This window comes from Curcuma longa, chromosome 10, assembly GCF_044706935.1.
Source record: "Curcuma longa cultivar G26 ecotype Majalengka, Jawa Barat chromosome 10, ITB_CL_G26_1.1, whole genome shotgun sequence".
Taxonomy (NCBI): Eukaryota; Viridiplantae; Streptophyta; class Magnoliopsida; order Zingiberales; family Zingiberaceae; genus Curcuma; species Curcuma longa.
The window spans coordinates 2,490,071-2,513,217 of NC_133870.1; the positions used below are offsets into that span (position 1 = coordinate 2,490,071).

Sequence of the window (23,147 nt, forward strand, 5' to 3'; positions counted from 1 at the left end):
AAAAATTTTATAAGCCCATGAGTTTTTTTCGATCAGATCAGCTCGAGTAGATTATAATTTGATGTCTTTTCTTGTTATCCAACTTGGGACGGTATGTTGAAATTAACCTAGAATCCCTGATTCATGCTTCAAATTCATAGTAGATGAAACAATTTATTTTCTAGCAATTTGAATGAGCTTCTCCTTCTTCTTGGGAGTATACACTTATTTGTGACCATTCAACTGTTTTTTTTAGAATGCTATCTTATTCCTATACCTTAGCTAGAAATTTAGTTGCAATGTAAAAAGTTTTTAACGACTTCATTGGATATACTAATCATTCAAACAATAGCTTACCAACTATATGTGATAGGGCTCTTGAGGGTGCTCAATCACTAACAACAATTAAGAGGGAGATTAGGCGCAATAATAGATAGGAACCTTGCCAATAATGAGACAATCAAGAGTTAGTCTCATCGACGATAGAAGCTCGGTGGGACGATGAGAAGAGAGTAGGGTGAGCAAAGCGGATAGAGGAACAACTGATGAGCATATCTTGTGGAAGGTGTAGGCATATATAGTTGCATGGTGAGGAGGAGGAAAACTTTGAGTGGAGGGCATATTATATTTGGAAAACTTTTTAATAGGATCATAATTAAATGTTAAATAAACATTAATTATCCGAGTGGAGGGCAAAATATTAGTTTACGTAATAGAAATAAAATAAACAAACACTAATAAAAGACAAACACACAAAGTCTTTCACGTACTTCAAAATCTTTGATTTATAATCCACGACCTATGATGTAACACTGCTGACTTTTTGCTTTTTAGATATCTTTGAAAGGTCAAGAAACGATACGAGCAATAATAATAGTAATGAAAAAAAAAAACTTAAAGGGGGCACCCTCACCCTCACCCTCACCCTCCCCTTCATCCCTACCTCTGCATCTTTGTTAAAACCTCCATAAAATTCCATTTATAGTGTTTTTATTCATGACTTGAATCTTTGTTGTACTTTAGTCAATTTATAATCTCCTTTTAAGTGATTGCTCAATTATAGATAACAAGAATTTGATTGTTGTTAAAACTTTATTGGAGTCATGTATCCTCAATAGATTCCTATTTTAACATTAGTCAACTTTGCAAGTCGACTATCTATACATTAGTTAATTGTCATAATCGATTGTAATTTTTGTTTGATTTATTTTGACTTGAGTCAATTGCCTAGTTGATTGCATCATCAATTGACTGCACCATTAGTTGACTACCCAAGCTATGAATTCGTCCAAACTAAACCTTGTAGTTTCGAATTGCTCCTCCACCATAGTCGATTGCATACCTTTAACTTGACTAAATCACATCTTCATGGTTTTGAGTTCACAGTTGACTGTCATTCTTCCACCAATCAATTGATACTCTAGTTCTAGTCACTCCAAGACTTAAGCCATGTTGTACCAAGAGACTCCTTTCTTTAGGACTTCCTCATTTGTCTAATATAAATTGACCTTGAGTTATTAGAACTTCTTCCTTACCTAATATCTTTAATCTACTAAACTTTCCTTGCTTATGGACTCCTCGTCCTTAGGACTTTAATGATTGCCCAATATCTAACGTCTATTAGCCTACTAGGGCTTCCTCTTGCCCAACCTTAAGTCAATCTTGACATGTTAGAACTTTTATTGCGTACAATCTACTCCTCCTTTTAGAACTTCTAACCTTGCCTAGCATCTTTTGACCTTTTAGGCTTTCTTCCTTTTACCAAGTATCTAGTCTTCTATGACTTACATAGACTTCCGTCCTTGTCAAGCATTCATTCACTCTTGACTTAGACTTTCATTCAATTACTTGACATCTAGTCCACTGTGACCTTTCAAAACTTTCCACCAATTGACATTTAGACCTTCATGACCTATTAGGGCTTTTTATTATTGATTGCATGACATTCAGTCTTCTATAACTTGTTAGGACTTTCCATCACATATTTAACGTCTAATTCTCTTTGACCTATTAGATCTTCTATTGCCAAATTTGATGAGATTTCAATTGCTAAATGCCCAATCAACCTTAACCAACTAAGATTTCTATTTTACCTACTCTTTATTAGACTTCCGATGACTAAGTGTTCAACCAACTTTGAGTCACTTGGTTTCTCACATTCCACGTTTAAAGGGAAAAAAGGAAAAAAATTGTAGATCCACGTTAGGATTGGGGAATCAATCTCCGAAGTCTGGATTCATGTAGAGCATCGTGAAAATAGAAAAGAGCTCCAAAAAGTAAAAGAGGATTCTCATAGATCATGACTCAAAAAGAATAATAATTGGGGCTCCTAATAGGAGATCCGTTGATACCCAAACTATGATGATAATAATAGAACTCCTAGTAAGGGGTCCATAGGGATCCAGACCATGAGGATAATAATAGAGGAGACTCCCAGTAAGGGGTCCATTGGGACTATTAGGAGGCTCCCAATGATCCTTTGTTGGAGGGGTAGATTGTTAGGATACAATCAAAATCTCACATTAGAAATACATAAAAAAGATTATGAGTTTATAAGATATAAGATATTTCCATTGGTACGAAACCTTTTGGGTATAGTCCAAAAATAAAATCATGAGGGCTTGAGTCCAAAGTGAACAATATTATAACGTTGTAGAGATATATGTGGATTCCATCGAACTAACAGTAGTATCAGAGCATGGTCTATGTGGAGTCATGTGGGGACCTTCAAGGAAAAATAAAGAATAATGGTTGGGAGCTTCCAGCAGGGGGTCTGTTGGGATTTGGATCATGAGAATAATAGTAAGGGGCTCCCAGCAAGGTAGATTCCATCTGATATAACAGAGTCAACTAAAAGGATAATACTCATTGCGGATAAAATTTCGAGAACAATGAATCAATTGACTACCAAACATGAATATTAAATAAGAGGCTCTTTGAAACATATATGAAAAATAGAGTATACATGTTTACTTCATTTGTGCATCACCCAAAAGGGGATGCACAAACCTCCCCCTCCCCCTTGCCTTCATCTCTACCTCCGCATCTTAGCTAAAACCTACATGAAACTCCATTTATAATGTTTTTATTCATGACTTGAATCTTTGTTGTACTTTAGTCAATTTATAACCTCCTTTTAAGTGATTGCTCAATTATAGATAACAAGAATTTGATTGTTGTTAAAGCTTTATTGGAGTCATGTATGCTCAATAGATTCCTATTTTAACATCAGTCAACTTTGCAAGTCGACTATCTATACATTAGTTAATTGTCACAATCGATTGTAATTTTTGTTTGATTTTATTTTGTCTTGAGTCAATTGCCTAGTTGATTGCATCATCAATTGACTGCACCATTAGTTGACTGCCCAAGCTATGAATTCGTCCAAACTAAAACCTTGTAGTTTGAATTGCTTCTCCACCATAGTCGATTGCATACCTTTAACTTGACTAAATCACATCTTCATGGTTTTGGGTTCACATTTGACTGTCATTTTTCCACTAATCAATTGATACTCTAGTTCTAGTCACGCCAAGGCTTAAGTCATGTTGTACCAAGAGACTCCTTTCTTTAGGACTTCCTCATTTGTCTAATAAAAGTTGACCTTGAGTTGTTATAACTTCTTCCTTACCTAATATCTTTAATCTACTAGACTTTCCTTGCTTATGAACTCCTTCAGTGATTGCCCAATATCCAATCTCTATTAGCCTACTAGGGTTTCCTCTTGCCCAACCTCAAGTTAATCTTGACATGTTAGAACTTTTATTGCGTACAATCCATTCCTCCTTTTAGAACTTCTAACCTTGCCTAGCATCTTTTGAACTTTTAGGCTTTCTCATTTTACCAAGTATCTAGTCTTCTATGACTTATGTAGACTTCCGTCCTAATCAAACATTCATTTACTCCTGACTTAGACTTTCATTCAATTACTTGACATCTAGTCTACTGTGACCTTTCAAAATTTTCCACCAATTGACATTTAGATCTTCATGACCTATTAGGGCTTTTTATTATTGATTGCATGACATTCAATCTTCTATAACCTGTTACGACTTTCCATCACATATTTAACGTCTAATTCTCTTTGACTTATTAGATCTTCTATTGCCAAATTTGATGAGATTTCAATTGCTAAATGTCCAATCAACCTTAACCAACTAAGATTTCTATTTGACCTACTCTTTATTAGACTTCCGATGACTAAGTGTTCAACCAACTTTGAGTCACTTGGTTTCTCACATTCCACGTTTGATGGGAAAAAAGAAAAAAAAAATTGTAGATCCACGTTAGGATTGGGGAATCAATCTCCGAAGTCTGGATTCATGTAGAGCATCGTGAAAATAGAAAAGGGCTCCAAAAAGTAAAAGAGGATTCTCATAGATCATGACTAAAAAAGAATAATAATTGGGGCTCCTAATAGGGGATCCGTTGATACCCAAACTATGATGATAATAATAGAACTCCTAGTAATGGGTCCATAGGGATCCATACCATAAGGATAATAATAGGAGAGACTCCCAGTAAGGGGTCCTTTGGGACTATTACGGGGCTCTCAATGGTCCTTTATTGGAGGGGTGGATTGTTAGGATACAATCAATATCTCACATTAGAAATATATAAAAAAGATTATGAGTTTATAAGATGTAAGATATTTCTATTGGTACGAGACCTTTTGGGTATAGCCCAAAAATAAAATCATGAGGGCTTGAGTCCAAAGTGTACAATATTATAACGTTGTAGAGATATATGTGGATTCTATCGAACTAACAGTAGTATCAGAGCATGGTTTATGTAGAGTCATGTGGGGACCCTCAAGGAAAAATAAAGAATAATGGTTGGGAGCTTCCAGCAGGGGGTCCATTGGGATTTGGACCATAAGAATAATAGTAAGGGGCTCCCAGCAAGGGAGATTTCATCTGATCTAACAGAGTCAACTAAAAAAATAATACTCATAGCGGATAAAATTTCAAGAACAATGAATCAATTGACTACCAAACATGAATATTAAATAAGAGGCTCTTTGAAATATACATGAAAAATAGAGTATACATGTTTACTTCATTTGTGCATCACCCAAAAGGGGGATGCACAAACCTCACACTCCCCCTTGCCTTCATCCCTACCTCCGCATCTTAGCTAAAACCTCCATGAAACTCCATTTATAGTGTTTTTTGTTGAAGATCGTGAGATGGCTAGAGGGGGGGTGAATAGTCTCTTATCGCAAATTGATCGTTTTTCTCCTACAAAATGTTAGTACGCAGCAGAAACAAGAGAAAAACAACTAATAAACACAAACACAATGGAAACACATGGATATACGAGGTTCGGGGATAACTTGCCCCTACTCCTCGGCGTGTCCGTGAGGTGGACGAACCCTTGATCTTCGATAGATCACACCCCGGCAAAAACCAGATAAACAATACCTCCTTCTCGGTGGAGAGACCTCTCCAAAATAAGTTTCACAAAGATATGCAATAATAAGATCAGAGAAAGGAGCTTGAGGCAATTACAAAATCAAGACTTACAGCCCACTGCCTCAAATAAACCACAGCACGAAAGAATAGAAGAATCATCCGAGAGCAAGCCTCCTTGCAACACCTCAGGCAGATCTCAAGTAAGAGCAATGAACACCGGAGAACTATTCAGCACGATTCACAATTTTTACCCCCTCTTCTGCTGAACCCTCCTTCTTCATCCTCTTCCCTTATAAGAGCTCCTCTCCTCTCTGAGCACTTCGGTCCACTGAAGTCATCCTCTCCAGCCGAAGTCAGTCTTCGCTCAGTAGCCGTTTGGAAAGTAAGCTCGTCTCTATCTGTTCTTTGAATTCAAATCATCTGCAAGCTCAGCCGTTTAACCTGTTCAAACTTCATCTGCAAGCTCAGAGGTGGATTAGCGAAGCAATAATAGAGATCAGAAAGAGTACAGCAGACTGTTCAGAAAGAGCGTAATCGATCAAGCTATCGATTAAACGTCGCAAATCGCTTTCAACAAACCGTGTAATCGATCGGCTCAAGCCCTAATCGATTACCACAGACCTTAATCGATTGAATGATCGATTAAGTCATGGTAATCGATCTCATGATCGATTACCAATCGCTAACCCATTTTCTCACTAAAGCGTGTAATCGATCAATATATGGTTATTAAACCATGTAAATGGTGAAACTTGATACACAAATTTTTTAAAATTGTACTCGATCTCAATCTATTTGTACTGAAATTGTCAAAATTTGTACTATAATTTTCCTATTTTGTACTAAAAGTGTTGTTACAATCATGTCCATATGTTATATTTTGATGTTTGACATCAATGAACCTTAGAGCACAAGATGAGATATCTAACTTGTGTTAAGTGTGCAGGAAAGTCCTTACGGAGTAAGGCAAGTGGAGAAAGCCCAAGAGGAAGTCTTGGCATGAGAAAGTCCAAGAGGAAGTCTTGGCATGAAAAAGTTCAAGAGGGAGTCTTGGCATGAGGAAGTCCAAGAGGGAGTCTTGGTATGAGGAAGCCCAGTTCATCATTCTAGAACAAAACACATTGAGATGAAACATCATTTTATTCGCGACCACGTAACTAGGGGAGATATTGTGCTTAACTATGTTGAATCAAAATCAAATCTAGCTGATATCTTCACTAAACCACTTTCCGAAGTCGAATTTAGCTATCTAAGACGAGAATTAGGAATGTGCTCGGTCGGTTAAGAAATCACTCCATGATCATCTTCACACTTTAATTATATTGCATCTCTTACACGCATAGATAATACCTTGTTTGTGTTTTTGTACAACTTAAATGGGAAGAGATGTTAGGATCATTCTCTTAGTTTATAATGTTTGTTATGATGCATTACTTTGGGCTAAGAGACTGAATTTTTATGGATCATTTATTTGACCAATCATGGGGAAGATCAATATATAATTCATGTGTATTTGGTTCGAAGATCATGGTTGGGCATTCCATACCAACTATATCGATCCCTTAATCATGTTTGAGCGTATGTTGTCAACCTAGGTTAAATTGTTCAGCATTATACTCAACTGATACTTTTAATCAGCTGACTGAACTGATCTTAGTCGATTGATTCAGATATTCAGTCGATTATAATTTATGTCCAGTCGATTAACCCTGCACAGAACCAAATTGGACTCGACTGGAAGCTCATTCCAGTCGACTATCTTGGTCATTCTTCGCCGTTGACCCACCTTCAGTCGACTGAGTTTTAACTCCAGTCGACTGATCTCGAACAGTGACGAAACTGACTCGACTGGTATTATATTACAGTCGACTGCTTTGTTTCTCTTTGCCTGTGCGAAAACCTCACCTCAGTCGACTGACCACGAATAGAGGCGATTTGGATTCGACTGGAGCTCCACGTCAGTCGACTGATCTATGATCAGTCCACTGAGAAATTCTCATCAGTCGACTACGGTTATTTTTTTGCGTTTTTAAACCGCGACCGCAACCGGTGTAGGAATAATTTTTCTATGCTACGCTCCTTACCCCGCGCTCCTCGTCCACGACAACCCGACCCCTCGCCGCTGCCGCTTCGCCGTCCGACCACCGCTGGCCGCCGCATCACACCTGATGAACGCTCAACTCACCGGCGCACATTCCCGCACCGGATTCCGCCCGGATAGTGGCCAAAATCTGACGAATTCGGTCGAAAATCGGCTGCCAGTGTCGAGCGGCCAATTCCGATCGAATTCGTCGGATTCCGACCACTTTTCGACCGGAATCTGGCGTCGGGCTGTGCGAGGGCGAGCTGTGCGTCCATCGGGCGTGATGCGACGGCCGGCGGTGATCGAACGACGATGCAGCAACGGCTAGAGTAGGGTTGGGTCGGGTGGGAGCGCACAAGAGCGTACGAGGCGGGACTGTAGGCTAGCAAAATTGGTGTAGGAAAAGGGGAGAAGAGGAGACTGGATAGAGGGAGGGGGTAGATTTGTAAATTCATGAATTGGAAAGTTAAAACTAAAGTTTGAGGAGTGCATGCAAAAGAAAATATTAGGTGGGGACTTATCACAAAGTTCAATTTGAATTTGGGGAGTTTTCTTCCATTTATCGAAATTAAAAACAGTATGGCGTAAGATAATTTTTTTAATTTTTAATAACTTTCGGAAATTAGCTCGCACGTGATGCTGACTAATTTTATTTTATTTAACTGAGTGAGATAATAATGGCCTCAGAGTCATCAAATAGGAATTGATCTCCAGTCCAGTTGCCAGTTTTTTGCCGCAATCCGTTTTTTAAACGCTCGATCCACAACGGACGGCCGAAACAGAAAAGGAGGCAGCCCGGCTCCCTGCCCGTGCCGATGAGCAGAGAGTGAGCGCATCATTGTACCACGCGAACGGAGGCAGTTGACATCCCAACCGACCCTCCACCACATCTTCACCTCGCCTGCTATAATCTCTCTCTCTCTCTCTGCTTCTCCATTCCGCAGGCGGCAGGACGGATGGAAGCCCTAGCTTTCAGTAGGAACAGTCCGATCGCATCTGGTAGATTTCCCACTCGCAGGAGGAGGAACAGAGAGCCCCCCTCCTCCCCCTTCCCGGTGGATCGTCGGCAACTTCACAACCGGTTCCCTCCCTCGTCGTTCCGCAACGAAAGCCCTATTCTCTACCCCGTCTCCAGGTTGGGCCTCATCCGTCCCCGTACCTTTCGCGCGCACGTCCTTGCCGACAGTAATCGCGATTTCCATGAGCATGAGAATGGCCACGAGCACCACCACCACCATCACCACCATCACCACCACCACCACAACCACGGGCATGGAGAAGACGCGGTTGCAAATAAAGCTCAGGATGCTATTCTCCGCTTCGCGCAAGCGGTAGGGTGGGCCGGCCTTGCGGATTTCCTTCGGGAGAACCTACATCTTTGCTGCTCTTCTATGGCGCTGCTTCTCCTCGCTTCTGCCTGCCCCTACGTCCTTCCTGGTGGGGCGGTCAAGCGGTTGCAGAATGTGCTCATTGCGATTGCCTTTCCTCTTGTTGGGGTAATTCATTTTCCTTTTGCTTCTTTTGGAGGAAAGAATAGACAGTCTTATTGAGGCTCACGTTTACTTGTTTCTATTGGATTCCCTTGCATTACTTGAGTTGATCCACTTTGGCAGAGTTAAGGGTCTCCAGATAGATGTAAAATAAAATACAACTAGCCTTCTTGGCCATGCTATTTATCTTTTTAAGTGACTGATCCTATCGTATATTTTAAAGTTGCAAAGCTACATAAGCGCTTAAGACCTAAGCTTGTTTCACATTGATCATGTTTATATCTTTATACATGTTAAATCTCTATATTTAAGATGATAACAAATTTCTCTAAGAGTTTTTGATATCTCAAATTGATTATTTAACATGAAACAAAGAGATATTGGTGAAGATATAAGAGTGAGTGGTTGAAACATAGAGAAATTTTTGGAGCCTTGTGTGATTGCCATGTGCCCCTTAGGTTAAAAGGGGAATGATATATGACTATGTTATGGGTTGCATACTTTGTGGGTGAGTGATGGGCAATTAGAAAGCATACTTACAAAAAGTTGGCATAGTAGATATGAGGATAATATAATGGATGCTTGCAACTACATGAAACAGTAAAAAATACTACTGGCCTAAAGAAATTATATGTAGTCGTAATATGTGATAAAATGTGAGAAAATATATTATGATGATGTGGGTGTATTCAGAAGACTAATCCTTAGATTATATATTTCGATAATTTGAAGCGATAAGAATTGAATGTGTGGGTGGTTGAGGGGACCGACAAATGTTCTAGGTAACAGAACTGAAAAATGGTTTAAGAAATATGAATATTACTAGTGACAATGGAGGGATGTGATCCATCTAGTCTAGCCTAAATATTTGTTATTTTCTTAAAGGTTGCCTCCAAACTGTATTTTTATAACATTTTCACAGAAATATCGATAATCATTTTCTACCATGATTGCAAAAATTAACCTATTTGGTAGTGAATTGGCCAAGTTGGATCAAGATCAACAATTGCCAATCTTAGAAATAGTCAATTGATCTCAACTGAGAGATTGTTAGAAAAATATACAACTATTTCAAATCATGAAAATGCTGCCTAAAAATGTTGGAATCTGAATAATGTAGATTGGATGATTTTATTCAGGTAAAAAATTGAGTTAATTAATCTCTCCTTTGCTGAAACTCATTGCTTAAAATAGCTTACCCTCTAGTGTAGTGGAAGTATAGGAAGTTGAGCAGATGCAGACACATGACAATAAGCTTGGCTAAGGTATATTCAACTGGTCAGTACACATTTAAGGTGAATGTCCTGGTCCTCAACTGTGATCCTCTCCAAAAGTAGGTAATAACTATAAGATCAACTCTACTGTCTCACATTTTGCCTGGAAGTTGCTGCTGCTATCGATCTACTATGTGCTTGAAATGACACTCAGATGCCTTATCTTCCTTATCCTCCTGTCCTTTTCTGGGTCATTATTGATCAGGGAAGAGCTCATAGTTAGTAGCTAACTCTTGATCAATTCCGACCTCAACCATACTCCCATATTAAACAAAAGACCACCCAAGTCAATTTGATTGAGACACAATCAAATCCTAATTTCAGTTAAATCCTAGTTCAATTTATAGGGATAAGGAAAAAAGAACAAAGAAGAGCCATTAATGGTGACTCTTTGGATATTCTGATATATACTGTTTGAAATTATAGTTAGTATCACATCCTGCAGATGTGGCCAATTCAATCCCAGATTTGTTGAAACTAGGATTGTCAATTGAGGATTATTGGATAGTAAGTTGAAATTCTAGGATATATGAATCCAAGATTTATTATGAATCAGTTTTGAACAGATGTGATAAGCATATAGCTAAGAGATTCCGCCAATTAGCACAATTAAATAATGGTTGTATTGGAAAGGTTTATTTTTTCCCATTTGACTTGTGTGATATAAGAAATGCACTTTTATATTGCATGCTCTGGAATATGAATACTGTTACTCCACCACAATCATTAGCAAAACACTACATGCCAATTTAGTTTATTTGAATGTTATGCGAGTTATATATGCAACTGGGCAATTAGCTTATTGGTCTGGAATCAGTTAAATCACTTATACTGACTTTTTTAGGTTTCAGCAGCACTAGATGCTACTCTGATCATCGCCTCTGGAAAAGTAAACATTCATGTGCTCATGGCTCTTGCAGCCTTTGCTTCAGTTTTCATGGGGAACGCATTAGAAGGCGGCCTGCTTCTAGCTATGTTTAACCTTGCTCATATTGGTAAATCCTGTAGCTAATAGATCTTTAGTTTACAGTTGAATCATAGTAAATGCGGTTATGAAATGGAATTTGTTCCACAATTTTTTTATTGTACAGCGGAAGAGTATTTTACAAGACGATCAATGATTGATGTCAAGGAACTAATGGAAAACTATCCAGATTTTGCACTATTATTAGAAGTAAATGATGATGCACCTCCTAAGTTTACAAAATTAGATTACATAAAAGTTCCAGTTCGTGACCTTGAAGTGGGTTCATATATATTGGTCAGGGCTGGTGAGGTTTGTGCAAAATTTTTGATATTTATGTATCTATCTTTTTTGGGTTATGTTTTGACATGTTATAATGCCCTATGATGATGTTTTATTTTCTCATTTTGTTTATCATATCATGTACAATTCATGAATTTTTCTTGTGAGATATTGCTACCTTTTACTAATTTCCTCGTTATACTTGTCTACCACTTTCATATACTATGTAAAGTGTCTTTTCGTTTAAATACTTCCATTTTGGTGATCATTTGGTTTTACTTTTTAAATATAGCTATCTCTCACTTAGTAGAAGCAATTCATATTGATCAGATAAAGGACTATTCCTTGTTGATTCGATGCATGTTGTTAATTAGAGCATGGTTTGAAATCTCGTACTGTGCCGAGCGAAACAGTTAAAACGGTCAAAACATATCATTCGGGTAAATCACCGAAACTCGATATCACTTGACACTAAGGTTCAAAATTTCGAGCCATGTCATAGTGTTAGTCTTTGACCAGAAAGATATTGTTCCAGTATCATGTTGACGCTCCGATGCATGGTGTCCGTGATAGATCAAAGGTTGAAGGAGGCAAGCGATGAAGCAAAGAAAGGAAACATTATTTGTGTTGAGTGTATGGTTTAAAATTTCGTACTATGTCGGGCGGCATGGGTGGAATTTGCCGTTTCGCTCACCGTTCGACACCAACATCGGCACCAGGGCCGTCGTGATCCTATGTAGAGCTGTCAAACGGGCCAACCTATGGCGGAGCGGGCCAATCCATTAAAAATCCGTCATATGGTGGGGCGGGGCGAGCCAACCCACTAACTTGGCGGGTCGGGAAATCTTCAACCCAACCCAACCTAAGGAGGCGCAACAAACCCGCGACGATCTTTGAGGAGTCGCGAAGGCTGCAACGATCTTGTGACGACTTTCGTAGGGTTGCAGGGGTGTCTCAATCTCGTGATGACCTCCGTGGGATCGTGAGGGCGTCTTGATCCTGTGGTGACCTCCGCAGGGTCGCGAGGCCATCGGAATCTCGTGGCTACCTTTGCGGGGTCGCGTGGTTGTTGCGATCCCACGACAACCTCTGTAGGGGTGCCACGATCCCGCAGCAACCTTCCCGGGCTCACGGGGATGCCTCAATCCTGTAGTTTTTAATTTTTTTTAATATTTAGGTTAAATATTTTATTTTTTAAAAATATTTTTAATTAATATATTTTATATTTAAAAAATATAGAAACCATATCGACATTATATGGTACCGAAACTGTATTGTTCCGGTTATAAATTGAAACTCCGATATAGTTCAAAATTTGAAACCATGGCTAAGTGGTATTGAGCATAGTTTAAAATCTCGACATATATTGGAGTTTCGGTTTATGATCGGAACGATACAGTTTTGGTACTGTATCGTGCCATGTCGATATGATTTCAGTATTTTTAAATATAAAATATGAAAAATAAATATATATTTTAAAAAATACAGTTTTGGTATTTTTTAATTTTTAAAAATTTAACTTAAATATTAAAAAAATTAATTTTTTTAAAAAAGGAAAAAATATGGGATCGGGGCGCACCCATATGGTAAATAAATAAATAAATTTTATTATATATTTTTAGAATTAAAAGTGTATATATATATATATATATATATATATAATGGGATGATTTTATTTGGATTTGATTAAGCCTATTTAGATTATCCCTATTTATAGATAGAAGTTGATTGAAATTATTACAAATTATTAATTATTAACCCCTAAGTTTAATCTTGCATCCGCATGCCCGCGTGACGTCTTGCGTCCTTGCTAAACCTTGCGGAGGTCGTGGCGGCCTCCATGTCCTTGTGGAGGTCGTCGCGGGATTGCTACGCCTCCGCGACCCTATGGTGTTGGTGTCGGTGTCGGGCAATGGGCGAAACAACAAATTTCGTTCGTTTCTTCCAGAACAGTACACAATTTTAAACTATGATATTGAGTTTCGATAATTTACCTAAATGATATGTTTTGACCGTTTCACATATCATAGTACAAGATTTAAAGCCATACTCAGCACAGATTCCTTCCAATGTTTCATCTTCTTCCTTCTTCAACTCCAATCCATTACTGACATCATCTATCAAAACATCGGCATGATACCGGAACAATATCGTTCCAATTAAAGGCCGAAATTCTAGAGATTTTGAACCTTGGATTAGAGTAGCATTTACTCCCTCGGTAACATTTTTTGGCTTTATGCAACAACTTGGCATATTGTTTGCTACTCTTTCTTGTAAATGATGACCTAGCCTTGACTAGTATGTGTCAACCATGGTTAATCACCTCATCTAGTGGAGCATGTGTCACATCCCTAGACCTATATTATCATAATTTATCAAATTCAGAGAGGAATTTCTACAACATATACTTCACAAACCTCTGATTAAAAACAACTTGCATACTTATAAGTGATCTTACATTTGAGTTTTTTTTAGCTTTACATATTATACAATGAAACATCAATATATACCAGAAGGTACTCTCTCTATATATGTATCCCAAGTAGAAAAAGTTCTATTGCGGAGCTAAAATTGATGATGATTTTTAGTGAATGCATTTGCCAGCATCAAGATCAACTTAGGGAAAGAGTCTTAAGTTTTGGAGCAAAATGATCCAAATTCATGAATAATATAAGAAAGATAAATCCTCTCTTTCAATACTTGTGAAGTTTTTGTATATACAATTTATTTGGTGATGCAAGTGTAAAAGCTTGGAATTGTACACATTAAACATTTGGATACATATATGTTTTTTGCTATATGTTATGTGATAGATATAAAATTCTCCTCTATTGATGGTTAAATTACTAAATTCAATATTATGATTTTCATTTTTATAGATTTTTTACTTTTAATCATTTGATAATTTATTTGGACTGCTTACATTTGTTCTTTTGATAAATAATATTATGTATATATAAGCTTGCATAATTTTTTAATACATTGCCATGTACTTTTTAAATATAATTAGTTTAAATAATTTAATCATGGAGTCGATATGATCCATAGAACCTCATATTTGCTATGCAATAACTCAACCACATACTGCATGCATAATCTTTTTAAACCTTGGTCACCTCAATAGTAGTTGTTAAGTGTTATTATATCATTTGTTAAAAATCAGTTTAGGTAGTAGATATAGGCCTTTTGGTGCTAACTGAGCTTGGTTGAAGTATCTGTTTGATCATCCTTGAGTCCAAGCAGCAGTCATTCCACATGACTATTTAGAAAATATGAAAGAAACCAGCGATCTGATCTTTTACATTCTAGAAGGACAATCGAATCCTGTGGATTTCTGGGAATTATTTCCTGCTGCAATAGATGCCCTTGCTTATAGATCAATTATTTGCCATTATTTTGTTTACTCTGGAATTAGTTGTCATTATGTTAGTCTATGGGTTTATGATCGAATTATTCTTGATTTAATCTTATGGTTGAATTATTAGTTATCATCTATTGTATTTGAACACTTTTCTGCATTGCTCCAGAAAGCTGCCCCTCTTGGGGTTGTGATATCAGTTAAATTGCATACCTAGAATATAAGATTGCTAAAATGCCTTATTTTCTGTAAACTGTAGGCAAAATTACTACCACACTAAGTATTGTGGAACACGATTTTTCAATAAGATATTGCATACATGAGACACACCATTTTTTGGGTCTTTGTGAATTCTTCTTATTCTGATTTGTTGTGCAGTAATAGTTTTTGTTCTAGGTATTTGCGTTTCAATCTTTTGCTTTTTCTATTGTCTGTATTTATCTACTGCTATAGATTCCTAACTTGGTTTCATTTTACATGGTGACATTCGATTACTACATTTATTTTTGCATTGAAATAATGGTGTATCTATTAGGCTGTTCCAGTTGATGGGGAAGTTGTTCAAGGGGCGTCTACAATTACTATTGAGCATTTAACTGGTGAAATCAAGCCATTAGAACGGGGGGTTGGAGATGCCATTCCTGGTGGTGCCAGAAACTTGGAGGGAATGCTGATTATAAAGGTTTGATAACACTTTGAAGTTACTCTATTCTTCAATCTTCTTAATGTTCTTTTGTTCTAGTATCTTGAAGCTTATTTTCACACAATACAAACATATTTAAGGAAACTTTATATTTACCACCAATCTGCACTGCATCCACAAGTCATGTTGGCATTTGCTTTTAGCATTCATGGGAGCTTATCTTTTATAAGCATCTTCATCATCACCACCACCACACCACCATCCTCATCAAGAAGAGTTATTTGTCCAAATTATAAAGAGTCAACTCAAAGATCATATACCTCCATTATGCTCTATGTAACACTATTTCACTAATAATGTTGAATTCTATTAAATTCTTTTTATTATGTTAACTAATGTTTTCTTCAATCTCTCTTTGCCCTCTACACCTTCTACTCTTCCATGGATTAATTTAATATTATCTACTGATGACTTCTAAGTTTGTAGAAAAGGCAAATCTGCATCTCCTAGCTTACTCCCCAAGTAACAAAATACATAAGATACAATGCAACTTCCTCTTGTGGACTAGCAACAAACAATCTAGAGATAACATCTCAATTATGTATTTACTCAATCTACTAACATGCAATCTCTTTACTAACCACAACACATCAGTTAACTAACTAATTAAAAGTTAAAAAGATGCATGTCAATCATCTTCATTCAAATAAATTTGGTTTCTTATGGTTCATTATATGAATCACCTAAAAACTCATAACAAAGGATCATAAGAGCCATGATTCTTGAAGAATGGGATTTGATCCTGCATCAAACTATCAAATATATGATATTACTGTAATACTTGCCAACAAATCCTTCTTTCATCATTCAGACATATCAACAAAATAATCCATCATCAACCATCCAACTTAGTCTTAGTAGACCCATCATCAGACCATCCAACTGAATTACTATTTTAAGATGACCTGCGAAACCAAACCACCCGACCACCTACAAATCTTTCCCTTCACACTTGTGTCAGTTTGAACTTGATTCCTAACAGCCTTTTTTTACCTTCTTGAACTAACTTTAGAACAAAAACTAATTTTACTCATTCACTAAGAATTTACAGATTTTGGTAACAGCAAGATATTAAGTTTAACTATACTAATCATTCAACTTGAAGTACCAATAAAGTGGTAACATCTCTATGGTTTGGGTTATCTTTTAGGCTTGGTCTGTGTTATTGGCAATAAAGGAAGGATACTTCATCACTGGTAACAAGCCTCTCAACTCTCATATTTCAACCAAGGATACTTTAGTCCTATATCGCTTGGTTGAGATGCTTGTTCTTTTGGAGAGTGTATAGACACCTGGCCGTGCTCCACTGGGAGGTACATATTTGCATGGTGAGCACAAAGTGAAAAGGCTGTGCTCGGCCTAGTCTGTGCCTTGCTTGACATAGTCCGAACCTAGGTCGTGCCAAGCACAATTCGTGAATCAAGCCTGCTGCCTAGCACAACTCGACTTCTAGGTTGGGCTGGGTGCAACACGACTTGATTTTTGGCAACTGTGTTGGGCATACACTATGCTGGGCCGGGACAGGTTGTGGGTGGCTTGGCCCTCTTGCTACCACTAAGGGTGGAGCCTTCTAGCTTCAGCAAGTCTAATGGCTGTAACATTTCCACTCAAACTAGAATATATTATGCGTGGTAGTCTTGCTACATAAAATAGATAATTACCACAACTGAAATAATAAGATGGAAAAAAACAATGAAGATGTAGACACAATACTAGAACACTAAATGGCAAGCTATTTGATTCCATGCTCTTATCTTCGAAGGGTTGATAGTGGAACTTGATGAGAATACGAGTTACTCTAATCTTCAAATAAGTATAATCTTTACCCTCTCAAATCGAAGATACTTTAGATTTAGTAGTTTGGGAATTTGAATAGAGAAATTTAGAAAAGATTCAGAGAAGAGTAGATGGATTAGGATTTCAAGATCTCCTCTTGGGACAAGGTGTTAATATCACCAAAGAAATTGATTAAAGTTCAATATTACTTTGAGAGGCAAGCAAGGATCAAAATTCCAAGTCGTTTGTTGTATTTTCGGTTTTTGATTAGAATGACCCTTGCTAGAGTTCTGATATATGGTGCCGGTGATGAATTAAAAGGGAAGGAGGAAGGAGATAAAGAAGAAAAAGAAGAGAAGACAACATTATACCTAAATTTGTAGTTTGTTGCTCATTTAGAATGGTATAATTTTGCCATATTTTATTTGAACACAATCTACAAAAAGATAGCCGACTTCACCTAATGGGATAAGCTTGTTTGTTGTTGTTGTACAATCTACAAAAAGATAACAAACATTATTTCAATTAACTTTACATGCATTGTGGTATGTTAAAGGGGGTCAAGTGCCGACACAATTCTCAATTGACAAAACTACACCGTAAAGAATTACCTTAGCCAAGTAATACCAAATTTCTATAGCTTATTGGCTTGACTATGTTGCCTAATATGGTATGAGATTTCAAATCATGGAGATAAAGAGGTGATGTATGAGAGATGACCTAGGAAAGTTTTGAGGTCTTCATGAAATTGAGGATACTGGAAATCTAGAATTAATCTATCTCTTGAAATTGTAACAAACATAAAGAGTGATAAAAATGTTTTATGTAAAAGTAAGATTTTGATTTTTGACACTGCAGAAGGTATACCAACTGTTAATCCAACTTCAAGAGAAAAAAAAAATTCAAACATTAAAGAGAAAACCCTAGTTCGGGTTGTCAACAAATGAATTGAAAAGGATGTTGATTTGGGTTCTTCTTGATAAAGGACTAAATCAATTGACTGACAAGGAGAGAGAGATTCTAATAATCTTATGTTTCAGCTTAAACACTGCAAAAGTCAATATTTGGCACAAAGGGAGGAGGGCTCTTATATGGAAGATAATGATAGGATAGCCATAAATTCTAATGTCTTGGGGAACTCATCAAGATAGGTGGATAAGTCTAATGACTCAACGACAATGCTGAAAGATTGAAAGTTCAAGTCCATATTTGAGTGTAGGAATGTCTACATAGATTGAATCTTCGATCATTTTACTTTAGAGAAGGAGATGTTAAGTGAGACATCTACTATAAGAGAGTGGTTGGAGGAGATAAATATACCTAATCTAATCATAAATCATGCACACAAAAGGAATGACAAATGAAATTTTGAGGGTGAAATTTTGAACCTGACAATATTTCAATATGGTTGAAGAATGAAGGGAGAGGATGTTCAATAAAATTTTAGAATATGAATTTTATCTTCAAGAGTAGTATTTTTCACTACTCTTTTCTTATTCTATTGCTACCTTGTTTTATAATGTCTTTTTTTTTATAATATATATATGTATATATATATTCCTCTTTCTCTTTCTTTTTCTTTATAAGTTTGGGCAAAAGACCTCTAAAAGGTCCCTATATTTAGAAAAGGCCTTGACTTACTCCACTTGTACAAAAGTACCCAAATAAGTGTTAGGACCTTTGCATATGAATGGTTAGATAACTAGAGAGGGTGAATAGCTCATACCATAGTTTAAAATTTCGTATCGTGTCGAGCCACATGGAAGGAATTTATCATTCCACCTGCAGCCCAATATCGGTACCAACACCGACATTGCAGCCGTTGCGATCCGGCAATGACCTTCGTGGGGTCGTGGAAGCTACTACGATTTTGCGGAGACCTTCATGGGGTTGTGGGGGCACCGTGATCCCGTGGTGACCTTCACGAGGTTGCGAAGGCTACTGCGATCCCGCGGCGACCTCCGTAGGGTTGCAGGGGTCGCAGGGACACTGTGATTCCTTATTTTTATTTTATTTTTTAAAATTATTATTATTATTTTAATATTTAGGTTACAAAATTTATTTTAAAAATATTTTTAATTAATTTATTTTATATTTAAAAAATATCGAAATTATATCGACATAGCATGATACGATACCAAAATCGTATCATTCCAGTTATAAATAGAAATTTCGATATGTCTCGAAATTTTAAACCATGGTTCCTATAAATAATTTCTTTTTTACTCTTTTTAATGATTAGAAAAGCCACACAATGAGTTAATGGAGCGGAATAAAAACATAAAGCAAATTTGCATACCAAATCGCTAACAAGGTATATAACATGGTTGTAAGCCTCATTCCTACGCCATAGCTTATGATTCATTGTTAAGTCACTCCCAGAAACCTATCTTTCTTCTTTGCAAATAAGCTTTGAAGGTGGAGAAAGCTCTTACAACATGAACAATATAATGAGCTTAGAGAGGAAGGCTAAAGGATTACGAGGTCTATTATGATCTAACCAATATATTTTTCTACCCTTTAAATGTCATCTTGCTCCCCTTTATATAGTGTTTAACCCCTTTAGACTTCACTTGTTAATTGCTCATCTATCGCAGATCAATCGATTGGATCCACCATTAGGCAGTTTGAGTTTGCTAACAACTACTTGAGTCAATTGGATTGGTCCACTGTAGTTCTCAGGTCATTCGATCGTTGCAACGTAACTTTGTAGATCAATGGCTCCTTTTGACTTTCGTATTGTAGAATTAGTCAATATTCATCATTAGCTAATTAACCATAGGTAGCCTGAGTCAACTTCTTAATCAACTTAGCTCACTAGTTGACTAGAATAAGCTCCGGTCAATTGGAAGTCTAACTATGATCATCCTAATGATCAAGGCTGGTTTAAGTTAAGAGCTATCCTCTTCCACAGATATGTCTCTCGACTCTCACAGCTCACATACTAGAGTTTACCTTCTATAGCTTGGCTTCGTCACCAAGGCCATCTCATATCAGTTTACATGTCCCTTGAATGCACCAAACTCTCGGCTCATTGCATGTGCCATCCTTTACGCTTCACCTATGATAAAAAAACAGTTGTTGTCAATGTTATGTCTCGGTGGTCCTTGCCTTGCGGTCCCTTAGATATTTCATACCATCTTTCTCCGATTTCTAGCGGACCTTGAGCCACCAATTTGGCACGTCAAATCATGTTTCATGAGTTGCTCCAACACCATCTCGATGCTTCTTGTCTTGTCCAATCTCCAATGGACCTCCAAGCCATAGAACATGTTATCTTGATCATGCCAAGTCATTATCAGCACTTTACCTCGTTGAGTGATGAGCTTTTCAAGCTCTATATTGTCCTACCAACTTCCTTCACAACTTAAACACATATATTAGATGCAATATGCACGAACTAATTTAAACCCTTTACACAGACATCAAGACACAAATCAAATCAGACCACTTAAGGAATGATTGTACCAAAATTTCATGATATAATGCTAGTTGTTGGCCATTGATTTCAGTGATGTTTGATCGACTTTGATGACCGGTGGTATTCTAATTGTTTTCAATGAAATTCCTACAAAGATCATTGGTAATTGGGAAATAACATTCAACTGTTTGAGCATTTCTAAAAAAGAGGTCTTTTAAGAATTTTCCCTATAAGTTTCTTCTTTTTATTTTTTAAAACTCTTATGTGGGCCCTAATTAGTGTAAAATACTGTTTAGGTTAGCTAAAATTGCATATAGTTGTGTTAAGGTAAAAATTGAGCATTTCTAAAAAAGAGGTCTTTTAAGAATTTTCCCCACAATTTTCTTCTTTTTATTTTTTTAAAACTCTTATGTAGTAAAATAATGTTTAGGTTAGCTAGAATTGCATATGGTTGTGGAAAGGTAAAAATTATCCAAAGTAGGAAGAGGTAATGCAATTTGAAGGGGCAACTAAGTGTGAGGCAGGAAGAACAAGTATCATGGAGATGGAAATGGGAGGGATTGTGCAAGTAACCCTATTGCAATTTTAGTTGAGAAGGATGCTACAATGGTTTGAAATCTCGTATCGTGTTGGGTGGCACGGTCGAAATGTATCATTCTGATAAATTATCAAAATTTAAAATCAATCATGTCAATCAATATATTGTCATACTATTTAACACTCTTTGACATGTTATAAATTGCAGAAGTTGAAGTCATGTTTGTTGTTTTTTAGCTTTTGTTCCTGCTATACAATGTTAAAATTGTACGATTCTATATGGGAGATTAGGAATATATATGTGGTCTCTACTTATTCTTCTTTTTCATTTCCTTCCTCCATTCATTTCTCCATCAGCATTATATGTCGAAACACAGATACATTACCAAAATGGTATTGTTCTAGTAAGTTCGAAACTTTGACATGGCTCAAGATTTTGAATCTTGGATGCCACTATTCTATTTGGTATTGGCTTGAGTGAGGATAGCAAAGTAAGGTATGTGAAAAAGTAGTTTTATAGTGTGAAGATTGGGGTTGCTTAAAACATAGTTGTGAAAGGTGCGCGCCTGACTGTGCCTAGGCTCAAGGCGAGGCTAGGCATGCCATTTGCGCCTGGGTAGTGACCCAGGCAAATTGCTTGAGAGAAGCACGCTTAAGCGCGTGCCTTTGAAAAGTGATAGTCACGTGTAAGGCGTGATTTTTCTTACCTTATTGAAGTTTTTTTTTAAAGCCCAACCCTCACAGCGACCATGGAGGCGTCGCGTGAACCCCGCTGCAGACGCGTCGCGCGAGCCGGCGGACGAGTCGCGTGAGCCCCACGGTCGAGGCGAGCACGTCACGTGAGTAGGGATAAAACTTAAGTTAATAATTTCAATTAACTCCTAGATATAGTAGGGATAATTTAAATAAGCTTAATTAAATCCTAATAACATTATCTCATTAATTTATATATATATAATTTCAATAAAAGTCCACAAATCTGAAACATATGGCGATGATGATAATGATATGATTGAGGAAGATGATGAAGATTTTGATAATTTAGATATTTGAAGTTTGTTTTTTCTTTAATTTAAATTATACGTATAACGTATTTATTTGTTAGTGAATTTTATATTTATATTATTGTTTAATATTTTATGGACTATAATTTTGTTAGTGACCCTATCTATATTTGAATTGTAAAAATTTATATCCAAAGCATTTTACTTCGGTAAGACATGCACCTCACCTTGCACCTAACGTTAGGCTCCACAACACTTAACGCCAACCATAAGGATTATCAAGGTATAGGTGTCATAGAGGCCTAGTAACTAGATCAACAAATATTCTATAGTGAGGGAGATAGAGGAAAGTTGCTTGGGCAAGGCGTGGAAGAGCAGAGAGGCTATAAGGGTGTTGGCCCTATTTGCAACACAAGGGATTATGCCTTGCTTATTGACTTGGGTGCTACAGGGATGCTGCTGTGTGACCTGGAGGTTTCGAGTCGAAAACAATCTCTTGCAAAGCATAGTAAGATCGTGTACAATAAACCCTTCGTCGGAGCCTAACATTGGCGGAAATTTCGTGCACTGGGCTGTCTTTTTTAATATATTATCAATAACCTAGTTAATTAGTATGGATTTATAAGGTATACTTTTAATAATATGATTAATTGGTTAATTATTATATATCCTAATTTATTAATTCCCTATCTCTTTAAACTTAAATCTATCTAATCTGTTATATAACTATAAAGTTGGTTGGCTAAGCACTTACTTTAAATGCTCGAGTTGTAAAATATAGAAAAAGTATTATTTTATGGACCACTACACTTGTCCATGTGACGCTAATGGGCATAGAGCCTCTTAGCTTCAACAAAACATA

General features: G+C 36.9%; 1 protein-coding gene across 1 annotated transcript in view; it reads left to right on the forward strand.

The window, feature by feature from the left end:
- Positions 1-8,328: 8,328 nt before the first annotated feature.
- The window catches only part of LOC141836710 (putative cadmium/zinc-transporting ATPase HMA1, chloroplastic), a gene marked incomplete in the record, with an annotated part of 58,264 nt that continues 43,445 nt past the window's right edge, over positions 8,329-23,147 (forward strand). Inside the window, 4 exon segments of the mRNA XM_074724225.1 lie at positions 8,329-8,972; positions 11,085-11,235; positions 11,332-11,516; positions 15,380-15,526. Of these exon segments, the coding sequence (XP_074580326.1) occupies positions 8,433-8,972; positions 11,085-11,235; positions 11,332-11,516; positions 15,380-15,526 (1,023 nt within the window).